The 19,000-nt window shown below is 54.7% G+C and overlaps 2 protein-coding genes across 3 annotated transcripts; one reads left to right on the forward strand and one right to left on the reverse strand.

Moving 5' to 3' along the window:
• Positions 1-1,350: 1,350 nt before the first annotated feature.
• Positions 1,351-10,719, reverse strand: SLC16A6 (solute carrier family 16 member 6). Of its 2 annotated transcripts, XM_058817222.1 has the most exons (6): positions 10,514-10,719; positions 7,966-8,207; positions 6,928-7,071; positions 6,137-6,265; positions 4,458-5,279; positions 1,351-3,918 (listed from the first exon to the last, which is right to left on the reverse strand). In XM_058817222.1, exons 2-6 carry the CDS (start codon positions 8,198-8,200, stop codon positions 3,659-3,661), a joined length of 1,590 nt encoding a protein of 529 aa, XP_058673205.1. In that variant the 5' UTR covers positions 8,201-8,207; positions 10,514-10,719; the 3' UTR covers positions 1,351-3,658. The 2 variants fall into 2 exon arrangements, with proteins under 2 accessions (XP_058673205.1, XP_058673206.1); XM_058817223.1 differs by lacking the exon at positions 10,514-10,719 and having other exon boundaries at positions 6,137-6,393; positions 7,966-8,054.
• On the forward strand, positions 9,250-18,899 carry LOC131566294 (sterile alpha motif domain-containing protein 1-like). The gene is made up of 3 exons (XM_058817533.1): positions 9,250-9,372; positions 9,449-9,757; positions 18,430-18,899. Exons 1-3 carry the CDS (start codon positions 9,250-9,252, stop codon positions 18,439-18,441), a joined length of 444 nt encoding a protein of 147 aa, XP_058673516.1. The 3' UTR covers positions 18,442-18,899.
• Positions 18,900-19,000: the final 101 nt, after the last annotated feature.

Raw genomic sequence — 19,000 nt, forward strand, 5'->3', positions numbered from 1 at the left:
TTAAGGCCCCAAAACAGCAAACTACATATAAATATGTATATATGTATACATAAAATGTATATAAATGTATATAAATAACTGGTTTAATAGCCCAGCTTCCTTTCTGCTTCAAGGACAGATACCCATGGTCTGAAGGCTACTGCCCTTGTGTAATTTCCTCTATTTACATTTGGCCAGCACTGACCTCATTGACTACAAGAGTTTATACAAGCCCTTTGGAGAGGAATACCAGGGATTGCTGAGGCACGTCCTGCCCACATTCCCCTCTTTACTGTGCTGCTGAAGAGATGTACAGAGCTGCTGAACAAATATCTCCTTATCCTGTTTTGTTCTTGCTTTAATGCCTTTGTGCCAGCACAACAGAGAAGGTCATGGGCAATTAATTTAAACCAGGTGGGAAAAATAACTCTTAAAAATCTTTCTGTGCAGGGAGACATCTGACAGTGCTCCAGTTAAATGTGCTTTTATTTTAAATTTACGTGAGCTGTGTGCAGCCTTTGCAATGCCTCTTTTTGGGGGGTTGTTTTGGAGGAAAGTGTTGCAAATAATGTTTGTTCAGTGCTGTAAGCGAGCCAGAGTCGAATTTGGAGGCAGATTATCTTCCCTGGACTTTGGTGCTGGTGTTCCAGCCTGTTTGCACGCAGAATGGAAACAGCCTGTACCTAATGCACATCAGCGTGGTGATGATTCCCTCAGCATTTGCAAACCTAATGCAGGCAGAGGGATTTGGGACGTGGCAGCTCTGCTCCTGTTAGGGTTTGGGATGCTGGACAGGGTGAGCAGGGAAAGGCAAATCAATAAATTAGCTTTGAGGGACTGAAAATTGCTCTTTAGCAGGACTAATCTGCTATTTAGTGGCTTTTGGGGTGGGGGGGGGGAGGGTTAAGTAGATTTTTTATGATACACAAGTTGTTCAGCCTAGCATGGAGAAAGCATTCAGCAATTCATTCAGCCGAATTCAATTTTATCATCGAACAAATGATAAAATTATAAATTTTATGATTTATTCAATGATGAAATAATTCCATGTTTGTGTGCCCTGTGGGGAACGCTCCCAAGTGCCACAATTCAGGCACCGGGAGAGGAAAAGTCTCCCTCTAAATCAGGGGTGAGGGCTCACAGGAGCACCCCTGAGCTCAGCACCAATAGCAGGGTTGTGTTGGTGCTTTCTCCTCCAGAGAGCTGGGATTGCCCAACCCCAGGGAGAGCCACTCCAGGCTGCAGGAATGGCATGTGACAGCTCCCACTGCAACCCAGCGAGAGGAGGAGAAGAAATTATTTAAAAATAAAAGGAAAAAAAAAAAAAAAACCCAAAAAAAAAGGAAAAAGTTTATTGCAAATCTCAGTGTTTTTTAAGAGTATTTCCAGAGTCCGCTTAGTTACAAACAAATCAGTAAACCCTGCTTGTGCTGTGCCCTCACACACACACACTCACCACTCGCTCCCCTGCTCGTGACAGGAACAGACACGGACTGTGAGGTCAGTGACAAACGGAGCGTTTGATCTGGATTGGAAACTTGGTAATTCAAATTAAAAAAAAAAAGAGAGAGAAAAAGAAAAAAAACCCCCAAACTAAATACAGTAGAACCTCGCAAATCTGCAGAACAGGGAGCTTCCACACACACGCAAAACCTGCAGGCCTTAATTCCACTTCCAAGCAGTTGTAATAGCAAAGTGCTGTAGTGAGGTCTCATTTCACAAAGACTTCAACAACCTGACGAGGATAGGCTACAGAACATTTACCAAAACGCTTGAAGTATCATAAATTAACAATAAATTAAAGGTACATCGTAATGCAACGTGGCTATTTGTTCACTGATCAGCGATTCACACAACTCTGGTTCTCTGTAGGGATCTTCCAGTCCTGGGTGCAACACAGCGAGGTTCTGCTGGCCGTGATAAAGTGCTGAGGCAGAGGAAGGACACGAGACCGCAGGTCCCGGGCAGTGAGGATGAATTTGCTCCAGCCACTTGGTTGCAAGAGTGCCTGTTGCTTTTTTTTTTTTTTTGTTATTATTTTTCCTTCTTTTTTCTTTTTTTTTTTTTTTTTAATTTTTTTAAATTTTTCTTCTTTTTTTTTTTTTTTGGACATCTAAGACAGAAAAAAACCAAACCAAGCACCTTCCCAAAAAAGAGGTTGTTCTTTTTTTTTTTTTTTCTTGTACAGATTGTCCCACATTTCTATGGCTGGTAAAACACAGACAGGTCAGTGTAGCAGTTAATGGATGATGCCACTTCCACTTAAGTACAGAGAAATGGTGGTTTGGGGTTGATTTTCCCCCCCAAACCAGAACAGACTTGTTTGATTTGTCCCCCTGAGTTGCCTAGAGGCGAGAAGATGCATATAGGTGGGGTAAGCAAGCTCGTGTCACCGTGAGCAGGAACCTCTCCCGTTAATGAATCAACAGCTCCAGCGCTGCCTTTCATCCTCCCCTTCATGCACAGGCTCCGCTTCACTTCCCACTGAAGTCAGCAGCAAAAACATAAAAGCCCCTTTAGCTGATGTGAGGGCAGAGCTGGGGAGGGGGTGCAGCTCAGCCCGGCCCCCCCAGCACCCCGAGGGGGCAGAGATGGGGGGCACAGACAGGGGAAGGGTCTGGGGCTGCAGCAGAGATCCCCTCGTGCACTGTGAGCCAAGGTTGGGGTACATTAAGACATCCTGGGCCAAATCCTCCCTGTGGGGTGGGCTGGTTCCAGCTGAGCCTTTGCCATGGAAAACGATGCTGGACCTGTAATTCTTTTTGTTTTGTTTTTTTCCTTTTAAAATAACTGGGTTACTTACGACTTACCTATTAAAAACAGCTACACTTTATGCTGTAAGAGTAATTTTCCCAACAATTTCACAAGCAATACAAGATAGGCATTAGAGAGGTTGATGTAAAGACAGCTTTCCGTTATTCAGAAGATCATTTTTCCTCTCCAGTTATTTAAGCTAACCTCCTTTTAACAATCTCAGAATAAATTAATAAATACTAGTTAAATTAGAAACAGTACATCAGGTCTGACTATCAACAGAAAACAATTCTAAGGATCCCAGTTGGGAGAAGAAAAATGATCTTATGAAATATGTGCAGTAATAACTGGCCATAAAGACACACGGAGCCTTGGATTTCCCAGCATTATGTGACATTCAAGTTAAGATCATTAGCAATGGTTTCTAATTGTCAGCTATCTAGCCTGGCCTCCTCTTCCTCCTCCTCCAAGCTAAAGGGTGAGTCTGTGTCCCTCCAGAAGAAGATTCAGTTGGCTACTGGTGGTGTATGAGATGCTCCAGTTCGTATCATCGGGTCTGTGTGGAATTTGTGGTAGGGGATGGGTGACAGTCAGAGGCTGAGCTGCTTCTGCTGTTGCTGTTGTCAGTATTTATGGATCAGTTGGACCTTTACCTATGCTTGTTATCAGGAAAGCAAGTGTGCATCACATCTTCATGCTAGACAGAAGTTATTCTTATGTGGCTATCCGTATTTTCTATGGAGCTTTCCATTGTTGGTTAAAAAAAATTCTGTCTAATATCAAAAAAAGAATAAATTGTTGGTAGCAACTGTTCACATTTAAAATTTCACATTCCCTTTAGAATGGAGTTTTAAAACATGGAGCAGAGCTGACATTTCCCCCAGCCTTACACTGAGTGCATTAGATGGAGAAGGAACAGGGTTTTTTATACCACGCTGTCAGAGCCTTTTCCTGAATTTTCTGCTTTTCCAATATCCATGTCTATAAAGTCATCTGGCAGTTCTGGTGGTGGCCCTGCCGTGCTCTCCTCCACCTGCTGCTGCTGCTGCTGCTGCTGCTGCTGCTGGTGGCAGAGCCCAGTCTTGCACGGCCTCACCAGGGCCAGGAACACGGCCCCCAGGACCATGCCAGCAGCACAGGAGTAGAAGGCTGAGCTGTAGTTCTTTGTCGTATCCACTAAGACACCTGGAAAATAAACATTTACAGCAGTTAGCCACAGCCCGCTCCCCCCCTGCCCTCCTGTAGGGCTTTAATCTGCATTTTATCTGCGGCCGAAGCTCGGTGACAATCAGATGCTATGTTAAAAAGCAAACCCCATTGTGTTCTGGGGTACACGGTGTCACCTCCAGCGCTCCCCTGGGCACTGCAGGGATGCTGAGCCCGAGATGCAGCAGGCATCTGTTTGTTCTGCCAGCCCTCACCTTCCTGCAGCGCGTGGCACAGGCACAGCGAGAGGGATTCGCCTCTGCTGGTGCCTGAAGTGGTGCCAGCTCTGGGTTTCTGACAGGATCAGGGGAGCTCTGCAGTATTTCCCTTCCCTCTGAGGTTCCTCAGTGCCTCATCCGTGGGACTCTGCAGAGCTGCATTGCAGTCTCTGGCTCTGGGAGACTCCCAGTAGTGGTTGCAGGGCTCTGATTAGTGCTGCCAGAACACCTTCTAGGCAGAGATCAGCACCCACAGCTGTCAAACACCTCCAAAACAAAACCAAGACCAAAGTTTGTTACCTGCAAGGGGTGGTCCAGCCAACCCAGCTAAGCTTTGAATGAAGACATAGACTCCAGCTGCAGAGGACATCCTCTCAATGCCAACCACGTCGTCTTCAGCCAGGAGGGGAATATGTGTGCCCGCCACCGTGCCGAGCATGAACCCAAAATAAACGCTACATATCATCAAGCCCCAGAATCCAGAGGCAAAAGGGAAGGCAACCAAGGCTACAGACAGCAGGATGACACAGATGAGCTCGATGTAGATCTTGCGGATGGGCTTCTTGTTGAGGATCCAGCCCGCAAAAATCCTGCCGAAGACCTCGGCGATGGCCATGGCCGACAGGATGTAGGCAGAGTGGTCCTTGCCGATGCCCAGGCTGCGGCTCAGGGGGATGATGTAGAGGGAGGGAGCAAAGAAGCCCAGGGTTGCAAACAGGCCAAAGAATGCATAACAGATAAAGCTATAGTCTCTCATCACAGAGAAGTCCAGTAGTTTGGTTTTTGGTGCTGGAGGGGTGCTGCTATTGTCAACGGGGTTCTGTCCGTGTTGCTTTGGTTCTTCACTTTTCGGCTCTGCTTTGGTTTTTCCAGGCACATTGCTGGGTGAGGTAGTTATATCGACTCCTGAGTCTATGGACTCGATTGAGGTGCATGTTTGTTCGTTTTCAAGCATGTACTTTGTCTCTGTGGACTCCTCTGGAGGCTGTGCTTTCACTTCTTCCTGCTCTCTGATGACGATGGGGCGCAGCAGCGAGCCGCAGGCGGTGATGCCCAGCTGCAGCACCCCGACAGAAAGCATGCTGTACCTCCAGCCAATCTGCTCCTTCAGGGCCGTGATTGCTGGGGGAAGAGGAGAAGTGTAACTGGGAAAGCCTGTAGTCACACCAAGGAATTGAATTTACAGCCAGGGAAGGGAGTGGAGATTCCTCACTGGAGGGTTCTGGGTGCCTCTCAAAAAGGCTGAGTAGGGGTCCCTCTACCCTGGGGTGTGGCACCCAAATTCCTTCCCTCTGCTGCAGCAGCCAGAAGCTAAAAGCTGTGGCTTTTACCACCTGCGAGCAGATACCACCTTCTAGATAACCTTTTTTGAGGTCTGGGGGCAAAGGGGCTGTTGTTTCCAGTTAAGGAGGGCAAACTCAGCGCTTGAGTGTCCTTCCTCAGCTGCCCCCACCCTGAAACCAGCCAGCAGAGGAAGTCGCTCAGCTCTGCTCAAAGGTGCACGTCACTGCCTAACTACCAGCCCTCCTTTGCACCCAAAGCAGCTTTGCAGTGAGGATTAGCCCAGAGCACACGAGCACAGCACACCACATAAACCTCCACGGGCAGAGGTGACGGGGCTGTGACGCCTGGGCACAGCTCCCCAAAAGGCTGCAGCTCTTTGGCAGCCTGTGCTGAGCACAAGCCCAGTAACCTTTAGGAGCAGTTCTGGGCACTGTGTGTTTTAAATAGCTGAAGTTTCTCGGGCTTATTTTTAGCCCTGCCAGATCTATATAGGGAGCCTGGCGGGCTGCATATCAGCCAGGCATGTCCTGCACTGGCACATGGCACTGGGGGTGCTCAGGGAGTGTCACACCCGTGCCTGGCACTGCTGTCACTCTGCCTGCTGGGTGCCACTTGTGGGCACTGAGTTGGCCTCTGGCTGTTTGCTTGGGGAAAGGATTTGTGCCTTTGGCCCTCCCAGCACGTGGGCACCGTACCTGGTGCGAAGGAGAAGACGGCGAAACATTCCCCTGTGGATGCCACCGCTGTGACCAGCGAGCGCCTTTTGTCAAAATACTGTGATAAAATGGTGACAGTCGGGAGGAAGGAGAGGCAGTATCCCAGGCCTGTGAATAAATGCCAAAAATTGCCATAACAACAAGTAAAGGAGGGGGAAACACCGATGCAAGAACACGTTAAGTCGGCTTTCCCGGCGGTCATTACAGAATCATTTCGGCCAACTCAGCAAGTCACCCTGGAAGAAAATCATTGGGGAAACCAGAATGTTATTTTTTTGTAATTTGGAAGGGGGAAAAGAAAAGAAGAAAAAAAGAAAAAAGGAGAGCAAAAACCCAAACCAAGAGACCCAGCCTCCCAAACCTGCTAGATAATGCAAATGGACCTCCAGTGGGGTCCACTTTGAGGATCTCATCTGCTTAAAGTATTTGAGCCTGTAGCAACTGTTTCCCTAAGCAAGGCAAGCTCCTGGCCATGGACATGAACAGAACACCCAGGGCAGGCTGGAGAGGGGGAAAAGCATCAGGAGAAGAAACCAGAGACAGAGGCAGCGTTAGAGGATTTGATCCCGGGTGCAGCTTTGCTCTTCTCTGAGCTTTGCTCAGCTCACCAGAAGCCACCGGTGCCGCTGCACGAGCTCAGGGCCGAGCCCAGGGCGGTGCCCAGGGCGGTGCCCGGAGTGGCACAGGCACAAAGCTGAGCCTGGGGCCCATCCTCGCTGCGGGATCGGCTCAGGAGGGGCAGCAGCACAGGGGACAGGAGGGTGGCTCACCGGAGACGATGCCGATGGTGACGTACATGTGCACCACGCTGCGGGCGAAGGACGCGATGACCATGCCAGCGCTGACCAGCAGCCCCCCGGCCATCACCACCAGCCGGTGGCCGAAGCGGTTGCTCAGGACCGTCGACAGAGGAGCTGCAGAGGGAGAGAGCTGTGGTCAGCACCCACCTCAGCGACTTCACAGACACCATCTCCTGCAGAGCTCTCCTCATGCTCCTGCCCGGGTTCCCTGAGGTGCCGCCTCCCTGCACAGCACAGCATCACCCTGGAGCCACCCTCGTGCTGTCGGGGTGCTGCAGCTGGGCATCACCGCCTGCGGCTCGCTGCTGCGCCCCATCGTCATCAGAGAGCAGGAAGAAGTGAAAGCACAGCCTCCAGGAGTCCACAGAGGCAAAGTACATGCTTGAAAACGAACAAACATGCACCTCAATCGAGTCCATAGACTCAGGAGTTGATATAACTACCCTATAACTACCCTATAACAGCTCACAGCGTTTAAGAGGTGCTACAAAGTCACCAGAACACACGTGGCAGCCTGGGACAAATCTCCAGCCACATGCCCGGATACCACCCGATTTTAGCAAGGCTCAAGTTATTTTCACTGCTGAGTTTGGTTTGAAAACTCTGGGTTTTGCCCCTTGCTGGCAGTCTGGGACAAATCTCCAGCCACATGCCCGGATACCACTGGATTTTAGCAAGGCTCAAGTTATTTCTAATCCTTTTCACAGCAGAGTTTGGTTTGAACACTCTGGGTGTTGCCCCTTGCTGGTGGGACCTGAACAACTGGGTCAGGCTCAGTGACATGGACCATGTCCCTGCACCACCCACAGACTCAAAGGGCTCAAAGGGACTGCCAGGCTGAGACAGACATTTCTTGGCATTTGAGGAGCAGCCTCTGAGCTTTATGGCTGTGATTTAATTTATAATGGAGCCATTAGAGGCACAAAAGTCACAGGTGCCAGGTCCTTGCGTGCTGAGTCAGCAACAGGGCTGCCCTTTGCACCTGGGCCGAGCGCCCGCTCCTCTTACCTGTGAAGGTCTGTACAAACACACATATGGATATTATCCAGGATATCCTGCTGTTGGTTTCGTCAAAGCTGTCCATCAGGTCGTTGAAGAAGACTCCAAAGGATTTTATGATGCCGTATGTCAGGGCTTCCACAACAAAGAACGCAAAGGCGACCGTCCAGCCCCATCCTCCGTCAGGCACTTTAGTATAAACGTTTGCAGAGGTGCATGGCATCTTTACAGCTTTGACCGTCATTTTGGATCTGGGAAAAGAGGGGACAGGCAGCCAGGCATCAGTTGAAGCTGAATTTTTCTGGGAGAGGCACAGCCTGAGAGCTGTAGCACCCCTAAGGCACCGTGAGCCGGACCAAGTGTGGGAGCTGGGCTGGTATTTCTGCCTCTGTCCCTCCTTGCTGCTGCTGCCCTGTGAGCCCAGCACCAGAAACTCCCAGCTCAGCACCCGGGCTGGCTGTTCCCAGCAGCCAAGCCCGGAGCTGGGAGCTGTCATCTGCCTGCGGTGCACGGGGGCGGATGGATGCAGTTCGTGAAAGATCCACCGCGGGCTGGTGGAGCCGCAGGAGCACCGGGCACCCATCGTCCCCAGGCTGGCTGGCCCCAGAACAGCAGCACAGGGCTGCCCACAACCCAAAACGGGGAGTGGGGACACCCCCGCTGTCACCAGGTCCCCTGCAGCCCTTGGCACCACTGCCACCCCGCTGGACGGGATCACCCCATAAGATATGGGGTGTCCTCAGCCCTGCCCCGTGTCACCCAGGGGTGAGGGTCCCACATGGAGCTCCCCATGGAACCCCAGCACTGCACAGGGGGGACAGCACCAGTGTCACACACTGGGGGAGGACACTGTGCTGGGGACAATGTCAGGGTTACAGTCCTGGGCTCACTGTCACACCTGCAGAGGGTCCCACTGTGCCAGGGCCAGCACCACACCTGGGCAGGGGGACAAGGGCCAGGTCACTGCCACACCTGCATGGGGGGAGCATGGAGCCGAGGCCACTGCAGCACCACGCCTGGGCAGGGGGACAGTGACAGGATCACATGCAGTGGGGGGGTCGCTCCTGGCTCACTGCCACACCTGCAGGGGGGTCTGCTGTGCCACGGTCACCACCACACCTGTACAGGGGACAGTCCTGGGGTTACTGCCACGCCTGTGCAGGGGACAGTGCCGGGGTCACCGCCAAACCTGTGCGGGGGGATCACTGCCACACCTGTACAGGGCACAGTGCCGGGGGTCACCGCCACACCTGTACAGGGGGACAGATCACCGCCACACCTGTACAGGGGACAATGCCGGTGTCACCGCCTCACCTGTACAGGGGGACAGTGCCGGGGTCACCACCACACCTGTACAGGGGGACAGATCACCGCCACACCTGTACAGGGGACAGTGCCGGGGTCACCGCCACACCTGTACAGGGGACAGTGCCGGGGTCACCGCCACACCTGTACAGGGGACAGTGCCCGGGTCACCGCCACACCTATACAGGGGACAGTGCCGGGGTCACCGCCTCACGCGCGCTGCTGGGGGACAGTGCCGGGGTCACGGCCCCACCCGCGTGGCGGTGCCAGTGCCGGAGCCAGCCCCGTGGGACACAGCGCGGGCCAGCCCCGCTGGTTCCCGGCCGCGCACGGAGCGGTGGCCGCGGTGGCCGCCCCGTCCCGCCCGGACCTGCGGCTCCCCCCGCGCCGCCGCCGTGCCCGGCAGCCACCGGCATTTCCCTCCTCCATTTTAGACTCGGCTCCTCGGCCCCGCGCTCCGAGCCCACCGCGGAACTCGGCCCGGCGCAGCAGGCGAGTGAGTGCACGGGAGCCCGGCCGGGCTGCGAGCCCACGCCGGGGGTCCCCGAGCGGGGCAGGGGGGGGTCCCCAAACCCCGCAGCCCCCCGTGCGGTGCCGCATGGCTCCCGGGGGATCCGCTCCGCTCCGCTCCGCTCCGCCGGGGATGGATGGAGCGAGGCGGGGGCTCCGCATCCCTCCCTGCGCTGCCGCCCGCGCCCGGCTCTGCCGCAGCCGCGCAGGGCGAGGGGCGCGGGCGGGACCCCCGAACTTTGCGGGAAGTGCCGGGAGACCCCCCCGAGAGATTTCCACCAATTCCTGTGTCACTGCAAGGGGGGGAAAAGCAGATCGGGAGGAAGCACGCTTAGGGAACAGAAAAAAAAAAAATAATGATAAGGGAAGGAAAAACAACCCAGCGAAACCGCAAACCTGGGCGTGTGTTTTGTACATTTAAAGATTAAAAGAAATAATGGTGGTCGGGGGAAAAATTGCAAATGAAGAAGCCGGAGCGCAGGGGCCCGGCGTGGCCCCCCCTTCCCTGCATCACTTTCCCAACATTTCAGCCCTGATTCCTGCATCGCCGGGGCCGCGGGCTAAAAATACAGGGATGCGGGCGAGGGGAGGTGGGGAAGGAAAACGCTGGAAAAAACCGAAAAAATAACGTTAAAAAGCGCCCCAAAAAAACGGGGAAAAAATTAAAAAAAAAAAAAAAAAGGGAAACAAAGCCCTCCCCCACCCAGCTCCCCCGGAACGGCCGGGCGGGAGCCCCACTCACCCGGTGCTGCGGCGGGGTCAGGGGCTGCCCATGGCCCGGGAGGGCGAGCGGGCGACCCTCGGCGAGGAGGCGGCCCCGCTGCCCGCCGGCCTCCGGCCGCTGCTGCTCCCGCTGCCCGCGGCGGCGGCTGCTGCTGCTCGGTGCTCGCTCGCAGCCCTTTTATACCGGCTGGAGCCGGTCTCCGCCGGCGGCTCCGCAGCGCCCATGTGCGCGGCGCCGGGCCCGGCTCGCCCAGCGGCGGCACCGCGTGTGCGGGAGGGGCGGTGCAGGGGCGGCCCCGCGGGGTCCCGAGCATCCCCGGCGGCTCCTGCGGCACCCTCAGCCCCCACAGCCCCCGGCCCGCACCTGCCCCGCACGGGGCGCTCCGGCAGGTGTGGGGTCCGGGGTGTTCCCGGGGTGCGGGGTCCGGAGCCCGCACAGGGTGCGGGGGCTGGAGCATCCCCGCAATTCGGGGTCCGGAGCATCTCCGGGTGCGGGGTCCGGGGTATTCCCGGGGTCCAGAGCATTCTCAGGTGCGGGGTCTGGAACATCCCCACGATTCGGAATCCGCATCATCCCCGCAATTCGGGGTCCGGGGCATTCCCAGGGTGCAGGGTCCGGAGCATCCCCACAATTCGGGGTCTGGAGCACACCCCGGGTGCGGGGTCTGGAGCATCCCCACAATTCGGGGTCCGGAGCACACCCCGGGTGCGGGGTCTGGAGCATCCCCGCAATTTGGGGTCAGCATCATCCCCACGATGCGGGGTCCAGAGCATCCCCGGGTGCAGGGTCCTCATCATCCCTGCAATTCGGGGTCTGGAGCGTTCCTGGGGTCCACAGCATCCCCAGGTGCGGGTGGGATGCAGGGAGCACACGCCAGAGCCCCCTCGCCCCCATTTATTTTTGTCCCCTCTGAGGTTTGGGTGCTGCCCATATTTTCCCTAACGGGGAAATATGCCCCTTGTTTGTATTTTCCAGGACAAAACATCTCCTTTAGTTGTGTTTTTAGGGGAAGCCACTTCCTTTAGTTGCATCTTTAGGGAAAACCTCCTTTCCTTTAGGGAAAATCTCATTTTGTTGCAATTTTAGGGGGAAAACAACTCCCTTGGTTGCGTTTTTAGGGCAAACATTTTCCTTGCTTGGATTTTTAGGGGGAACCATCTCTCGTGGTTGTATTTTTAGGGGAAAACATCTCCCTTATTTGCCTTTTCCCTTTTTTTAGGGAAAAACCCATCCCTTAGTTGCATTTTTATGGAATACATTTCCTTTACTTGCATTCCTAGGGAAAAACATCTCAGTTTCCCTCAGTTAAATTTTTAAGGGGAGATGTCTCTGTCAATTGCATTTTTGGGGAAACATCTCCCTTGCCTGTAATTTTTTTTGGGAAATCATCTCCTTTACCTGGACTTTCATGGACTTTTAGGGAAAAACATGCTCTTTTGTTGCATTTTTAGGGAAAAACATCTCATTTAGTTGCATTTTTTAAGGGAAAAACATGTCCCTTAGTTGAATTATAAGAGGAAAACATGTCCCTTGCTTGAGTTATAAGGGGAAAACATTTCCATTGGTTGCATTTCCTAGGGAAAACCAACTCCTTAGTAGGATTTTTAAGGGAAAACATGTCCTTTATGCAGGAAGCTTAAAAAGTAGGGATTTGTGAGTCAAGCAGAGCAGGAGAGACCAACTCACCACTTACAGGCATGGGGAGGGACGGAGCAGGGGTTCTGTCATCCTAAAATCACAGAACATCCTGAGCTGGAAGGGATCATTGAGTCCAACACCTGGCTGTGCACAGACACCCCAGAAATCCCACATTGTCCTTGAGAGGGTTGTCCAAGCTCTCTTGGAGCTCTGGCAGCCTCAGAGCTGCTGCTGCTGCTGCTGCTCTCAGCGTGCTGGGCACTGATGGATTTGGGCTGCCAGGAGGGTTTGGAGCCTTGCACCATTCCTTGTGACTTGTGGGCCACTGGGTTCTGCCCCCTGTGCTGGCCCAGGAGCCCACCACAGAGTGCTGGGTTAATGTGGAACCTCCTGATCTGGTTCTGATCCTGATCCTTTTTCCTGATCCTGGAAAAAGCAGCCAGGTTCCAATGTCCCTGCCCTGCAAGCGCTGCTGTGTTTGGCTTGGCCACAGCCCCTTCTGCTGCTTTTCCCTTCCTTTTTCCCAATGGGATTGCTGGTGGGACAGCACAGCCAAGGGCAGCAGGTAGCTGGGGCAAAATTCTCCAGATTGCCCAAAATGAGGCAAATTGTTGCGCTTTTTTTTTTGTTTTGGGGAACTTTGGGAAATCTGCTGCTGGTTTCTCTCGGCAATGCTGGCCCAACAGCAAGTGCTGGTGCTCTCAGGGAGGCTTCAGCAGCTCCCTTCCTGAACAAGCTGAAATCCTGCTGAAGTCCTTCTGAAATCCACCAGAAATCCACCAGAAATCCACCAGAAATCTACCAGAAATCCGGGTCCTCAGCCATGGGAGGACCCTGTGTGTCCTTGAGAATCTCCTATCTCCCTGTCCCACAGGAAACCCCTTCCTCTGAGGGAGCCTTTGAGGTGATGTCCTTTACCCCTGCCCTGCCTTTCAGGGGTGCAGATAAAGGGTGACCACCTTTTATCAGGCCCCGCAGAGCCGAAATCCCGTTATCCAAGCTTTTCCCTGGGAATGGGGCACCCTCCCTGTGCTGAAATTCTTCCTGGTAACGACACTGCAAGTGCTTGTGGGACAACAAAAGAGGTTTGTGCCTCCAGGGCAGAAATAAGAACGCAAATATCTCTGGCATGAAAAACCCCAGAGCGATTTGCTCCTCGGTATTTCTTGTCAGTGCTCTGCATCTGTTCTCTGCCTCACCTTCCCATTCCTTCCCTTTGGGCTCTCCAAGAGCAATAAGGCTCTGGGGAGCCAAGGGGGCTGCAGGGGCCCTGTGGGGGGACAGGGATGGTGGCTGCAGCCTCTCCAGCCCCACTGTAGAACCCTTTTTCCCCCATATTTTTGGGGTAATTTCCCAAATTTCCCAATTTGCTGCTCGGCTTGGTTGGCATCCTTTTCCCTGGCACATCCACCATGGGTCAGTCCCGTGCCTGGCAGTGCTCGCTGTAGGACCTCCATCATCCCAGCAACTCCAGCAGCAGGGCTGGGGTAAAACCCTTTTCCCCCCATATTTTTTGGGGAATTTCCCAATTTGCTGCTTGGCTTGGCTGGAATCCTTTCCATCCTGGGTCCATCCCATGCCTGGCAGCGCTCACAGTGGGATGTGCCTCTCCATCATCCCAGCAGCTCCAGCAGCAGGGCTGGGGGCTCTGGGGGGGGACAGGGATGGTGGCTACAGCCTCTCCAGCCCCACTGTAAAACCCTTTTTTCCCCTATATTTTTTGGGATTTTCCCTGCTGCTGGCTTGGCTGGGATCCTTTTCCATCCTGGGTCAGTGCTGTGCCTGGCAGCGCTCGCTGCAGGACGTGCCTCTCCATCACCCCAGCAACTCCAGCAGCAGGGCTGGGGTAAAACCCTTTTCCTCCCATATTTTTGGGGTAATATCCCAAATTTCCTGATTTGCTGCTTGGCTTGGCTGGGATCTTTTTCCCTGGCACATCCACCATGGGTCAGACCCGTGCCTGGCAGCGCTCGCAGCGGGACGTGCCTCTCCATCATCCCAGCAGCTCCAGCAGCAGGGCTGGGGGCTCTGTAACCCACAGGGAAGCAGAGCAGAGTGCTGGCTGAGGGCATAAATGAGATAAATGAGCCAGGAGCTGGGAAAGAGGGCGGGCTGGGCAGAGAGGGGAGCGCGGGCCCCTGGCCGGGTGGCTCCGGCACTTGCAGCTCATTTATTCTGCCGGGGTTTGCCCAGCCCTGCTCGGCATGTGAAATGTTTTCTCTGAAAGACCCAGCAGTGAGATGGGTGAAAAACATTCTCCTGTCCCAGGAGCTGGCAGAAATCCTGGTAAATCTGCAGAAGTATGTTTTTGTCGGTGCTGCTTGTTCTGTGAGGAGAACTAGTGTAAACTATGCCAGCAGAAAACCTTTTTTCCTGGAATGAAGTCCTGACTGTGTTCAGAGCATTGTCAGCACGCTTGTGCTGGGAATGGAGCTCTGCTGGTAAACATGTCAGCACCAGGGAGGCCCAAGGGGGCAGACACAGAGCTCCTGCCCCTCTGCCCCATGGGCAGACCCCTCACCAGGTACCTGCTGCCCTTCTCTGCTCAAATCAAAATCTCTGGAATCTTAAATTGCAAAAAAAAAACAAACCAAAAACCCCATAGATTTGTTTTTCTGCCCTGCCATCCATCCCCCCCAGGCTGTGGTTGGACATCCCCCAGTGGGGTCAGCACCATGGGGACGTGTCCCCATCTCACATTACTCAGCACAGCTGAGCCATCACTCCTGCTTGCCTGCCTCAGTTTCCCTGACCCACAAGGGGTGACACTGGGAGCTCCTGGGTAACAGCAGGAATTCAGTTTGAATTTCTCATCCTTTGCTCTGTCCTTTTCTCCCTGCTCCTCATGGTTGGGATGGGGGATCCTGCTGGGACTTTGGGCAGGGTCTCTGGGTGGGTTTGGGCTGGAGATCAGAGCTGGGAGCCCCAGGGTGTGTTGTGAGCCCCAGGGGATGGCAGGAGGGTAACTCAGCACAGCTGGGTGTGCTTCAAAGGGCCGCAGGTTTTTCTGGGCTCCAGCTACTGCTTTGCTCTCCAGGCAGGCGTGAAAATGTGAAAGAATGTGAAAAATGTGAAAATGATCATGCTGGCCCCAAGATTTGTAAACTTTCTGGTTAATGTGTAATAAATACACGACAGATAATGCCAGCACAGTGAGGGTGACCCCCCTGTGGTGCCACTGCCAGGGGTGACATCCCAGGGAGGCATCTACACAGGGACCAGTCCTGCTTGGAGAGGCTTTGGGGCTTTTCTAAACTGGTTTATCTGGTTTGGACTCCTGCAGGCTGCTGTGAGCTGCGTGCCTGGCTTGCAGAAGGCAGGTTCTTTGTTTGTTCAGGGCTGCCCTGGTCCAAGGTGCGTGCTGTGCCACACACCAGGTGTGCCACGTCCAGCTGCCAACCCCGCTCATCCCCAAGCCAGCGATCCCTCCCTGCCCCTCCTGCAGCTGCAGCCACCTGGGCAGCGTTTCCTGCTTGGCACAGGTGCCACGGCGCTCCTGCCAGCCTGGGGAATCTCTCCTGAGTCATTCTGCTTTTTGCAGAAAGAGCTGAAAGTCAATGGGGATAGCTCTGCGTGGGTCTGGCTGCAGAGGGGGTGCAGGTCCTGGTGCAGGGGGGATCCCAGGGGGCTCCCACCCTGCACAGCCTGAACCAGGAATCTGAGCTGGAAAGGGTCAGGGAGGGCTCAGGGTGCAGGGCTGATGCCAGGGATGGCCTCACACTCATGGATGTGGTCTGGATGTGGGCATCCCACAGGCTGTGTTCCACCTCGCCTTCAAACAGCTCTGGGCATCAGGGATCAGCAAGTTTTGTTTGATGCTAATGCATGAATTTGAGCCCTGAAATACTTTCCCTGTAATTTAGGGAGGAGAGAGTGTCCTTTGAAAATGGTTTGGGTTGTTTTTGTTAGCTGTGTCATCCTGGCATCCCTGCCCAGAGTCAAAGGAAGGGACTGGGGTTTGTGGGTTCGGCTGCTTTGAGGTGGGCTGGGGTTTTCTGTGGGGCTGCAGGTGCAGCTGGGGGAGCCTGGGGCACTCTGGGGGTGCAGGGCAGCCCCTCAGGAGCTGAGTCTGGGTTTGGGAAGGGCATTTGGAGAGGCTGGGACTTGGCACAGAGAGCAGCTCAGCCTGGGAGGGGCTGGGAGCTGCTGGGTGCCAGTGGAGGTGCCAGAGGGCAGGATTAGCTGGTGTGTCTTCCCAGAAAGCTGAACACCACCTGCCTGAGGAAATCAGCTCAATTCTGGGGCTTTGTTTTTTTCCCAAACCTCAGATCTGGCACAGGGTGATTGATATCCTGCTCTGTTGTGGAGAGAACCAGGCAGGGAACAGGGATGGGGCTGGGATGGGGATGGGAAGGGATTGGGATGGGGTTGGGAAGGGGATGGGATGGGGCTGGGAAGGGGCTGGGGTGGGGTTGGGAAGGGGCTGGGAAGGGGTTGGGATGGGATTGGGATGAGATGGGGATGGAATGAGATTGGGATGAGGTTGGGATAGAGCTCGGATGAGGTTGGGATGGGGCTGGGATGGGCTGAGGCCTCCCTGCCCACTGTGAGGTTGGTGGCTCAGCTCTATGCTGTCCTTGGCCCAGCTGGGCTCAGCCCTGGGCAGGGGGTGCTGGACCCAAGCAGAGCTGCTGCTCCTTTCAAGTCCCCATTCATGAGTAAATCCAAGGAAATTGCAAAGGAATTTTTGTTTTGGAAGTGAAGGCAGCTTGGCTGCCATCAAACATGTCCAGAGACCTCCTCTGGGTTGTTGGAGCTTTGGGGATGCAGAGGGTGCAGAACAGGACCTGAGCTCCTTGGGCTTTGTTGGGGCAGGGCTGAGCAGGGTTTCCCAGAGCTGAGCCCCCTCCCACAGCTCAGCCCCACACCCCACCCCCATTAGCTGATGCACTGAGAGCCTCCAGCCTCCATAAATTATCACTCTGGGCTATGAATTATGAATGGAGCCGCGTCTCTGATCACTGCACTGCTCTGCTGACAGCCCAGGAGCTGCTGATCCAAGTGACAGCCCAAAGCTTTTAAAGATGTGAACAGCAAAACCTGGGAATAATTCCCTTTGCAAGCTACAAACAGCTTGGCCTACAGATGGGGCTCATCCTATTCCCTCTCCTGCCTCCTCCTGTCCTGTTCTTCTCTTTTGTTTCCCAGTTTTGGCTTCCCTGCTCTCCCTCTCTGTTAATGGGTGTTGCCCTGCTTGGCCACCCATGGGAGCTGCATCCCTCGTGCCACATCCCTGGTACCTCTGGGGACAGCAGGTCCTGGCCATCCCAGCCCAGCACGGACCCCACAGCCACTGCAGAGCTCCTGGTGCAGGACCCAGCAGGATTTTTGGCAGATCTCTGCAGCTCCATCCCTCTTTGGCCATTACTTGGTGTTCAAGACATCCCATTCCACATCTCCATCTGCTCCATGGAGCTCTGCCATTGCTCCTTGGAGGCTTTGTCCTTGAACCTTTCCATCTCTGGAGACCAAATCCTGCCCTAAGCAGCTGGATATGCTTAATTCACCCAAAAAAAGGGTGGGTTTTGCCCTCTGGGTCTGTATGGATTCCTGCCTCCTCACCTCTGGAGCTGCTTCCTCCAGCAGCCGGGCTGTGCTCCTGCTCTGGCAGCTGTGGGGCAGAGGGAGCAGAACTAAATTCAGACAATGAGCTTCAGACACGTGCCAGCTGTCACAAACGAGGGCAGGGCCCTGTATGAACCCTTTGTGGGGCTGCAGCACTTGGGGGAAAGCTCTTGGCAAGCAGGAGGGAGCTGGGGATGGCAGGAGCTGGGGATGGCAGGAACAGGGGATGGCAGGAATTGGGGATGGCAGGAATTGGGGATGGCAGGAGCTGGGGATGGCAGGAGCTGGGGATGGCAGGAACAGGGGATGGCAGGAATTGGGGATGGCAGGAGCTGGGGATGGCAGGAATGAGATGGGAGGAACAGGGGATGGCAGGAGCTGGGGATGGCAGGAGCTGGGGATGGCAGGAGCTGGGGATGGCAGGAATGAGATGGGAGGAACAGGGGATGGCAGGAGCACAGGAAACCATCCCAGCCTGAGCAGTGGGTTTAGGGAAGGGGCACTCTGCATTCCCATCCTTTCCAGCTGAGCCATTGTGAACCAGGCAGCAGAACAACTTCAAAGGCAAAGCCTTGGTGTCTGGAGGAGCTGCTTTGCCCAGATGTCTGGAGCTGTTTTGTCCTGGTCTCTGGAGGCTTTTTGCCCTGGTCTCTGCAGAAGCTGCTCTGCCCCGGGCTGGGCTGCAGGAGCACTCACTCCCCTGTCCTGACTATTTCATTTCCCTTGCACAGGGGATGCTGTAAGCAGGTGAAGGATGGACTGACAGAGCCCCAGCAGGCCCCACCCAAGGCTGAGGGGCTCAGCCTGCAGGGAAGGAGCCAATTTTGGACACAAACATCGCTCTGGCTGCGGCGAGGGGAGAGGAGCTGCGAGGAGCTGCCGCGGATCGAACCCGCTCCTGGAGGGGAAAATGCCGCTTCGGTTTGGTGTCTAATTAGATATTTACCAGGAAGGAAGGAAAGATATAAATAGGGTGACAGTGACTTCAAAGGGTGTTTTTTGACTTCTAAGAATAACACCTTTGCTGGCGCCGCTTTCGGGAATATCGGCTGTGCCGGGGTGTGAAAGGCGGAGGAGGTGTCGCAGCTCGGTCGGCAGCCAAGGGAGCAAACCCAGACCCCAGCCCCGCTCCCAACCCAGACCCCAGCCCTGCTCCCAGCCCAGACCCAACCCTGCTCCAAACCCAGACCCCAGCCCCGCTCCCAACCCAGACCCCAGCCCCGCTCCAAACCCAGACCCCAGCCCCGCTCCCAACCCAGACCCAACCCTGCTCCAAACCCAGACCCCAGCCCCGCTCCCAAC

This window comes from Ammospiza caudacuta, chromosome 19 (assembly GCF_027887145.1).
Source record: "Ammospiza caudacuta isolate bAmmCau1 chromosome 19, bAmmCau1.pri, whole genome shotgun sequence".
In the NCBI taxonomy this organism is placed as follows: Eukaryota; Metazoa; Chordata; class Aves; order Passeriformes; family Passerellidae; genus Ammospiza; species Ammospiza caudacuta.

Excerpts from the sequence above, each read along its gene's own strand:
- SLC16A6 (XM_058817222.1), bottom strand. The coding sequence starts at position 8,200 with ATGACGGTCAAAGCTGTAAAGATGCCATGCACCTCTGCAAACGTTTAT. Across the intron at positions 7,072-7,965 it reads GTTTGTACAGACCTTCACAG|CTCCTCTGTCGACGGTCCTG; the intron begins GTAAGAGGAGCG and ends CTCCCTCTGCAG. Across the intron at positions 3,919-4,457 it reads GGCTGGACCACCCCTTGCAG|GTGTCTTAGTGGATACGACA; the intron begins GTAACAAACTTT and ends TTTATTTTCCAG.
- LOC131566294 (XM_058817533.1), top strand. The coding sequence starts at position 9,250 with ATGCCGGTGTCACCGCCTCACCTGTACAGGGGGACAGTGCCGGGGTCA. Across the intron at positions 9,373-9,448 it reads CCGGGGTCACCGCCACACCT|GGGACAGTGCCGGGGTCACC; the intron begins GTACAGGGGACA and ends ACACCTATACAG.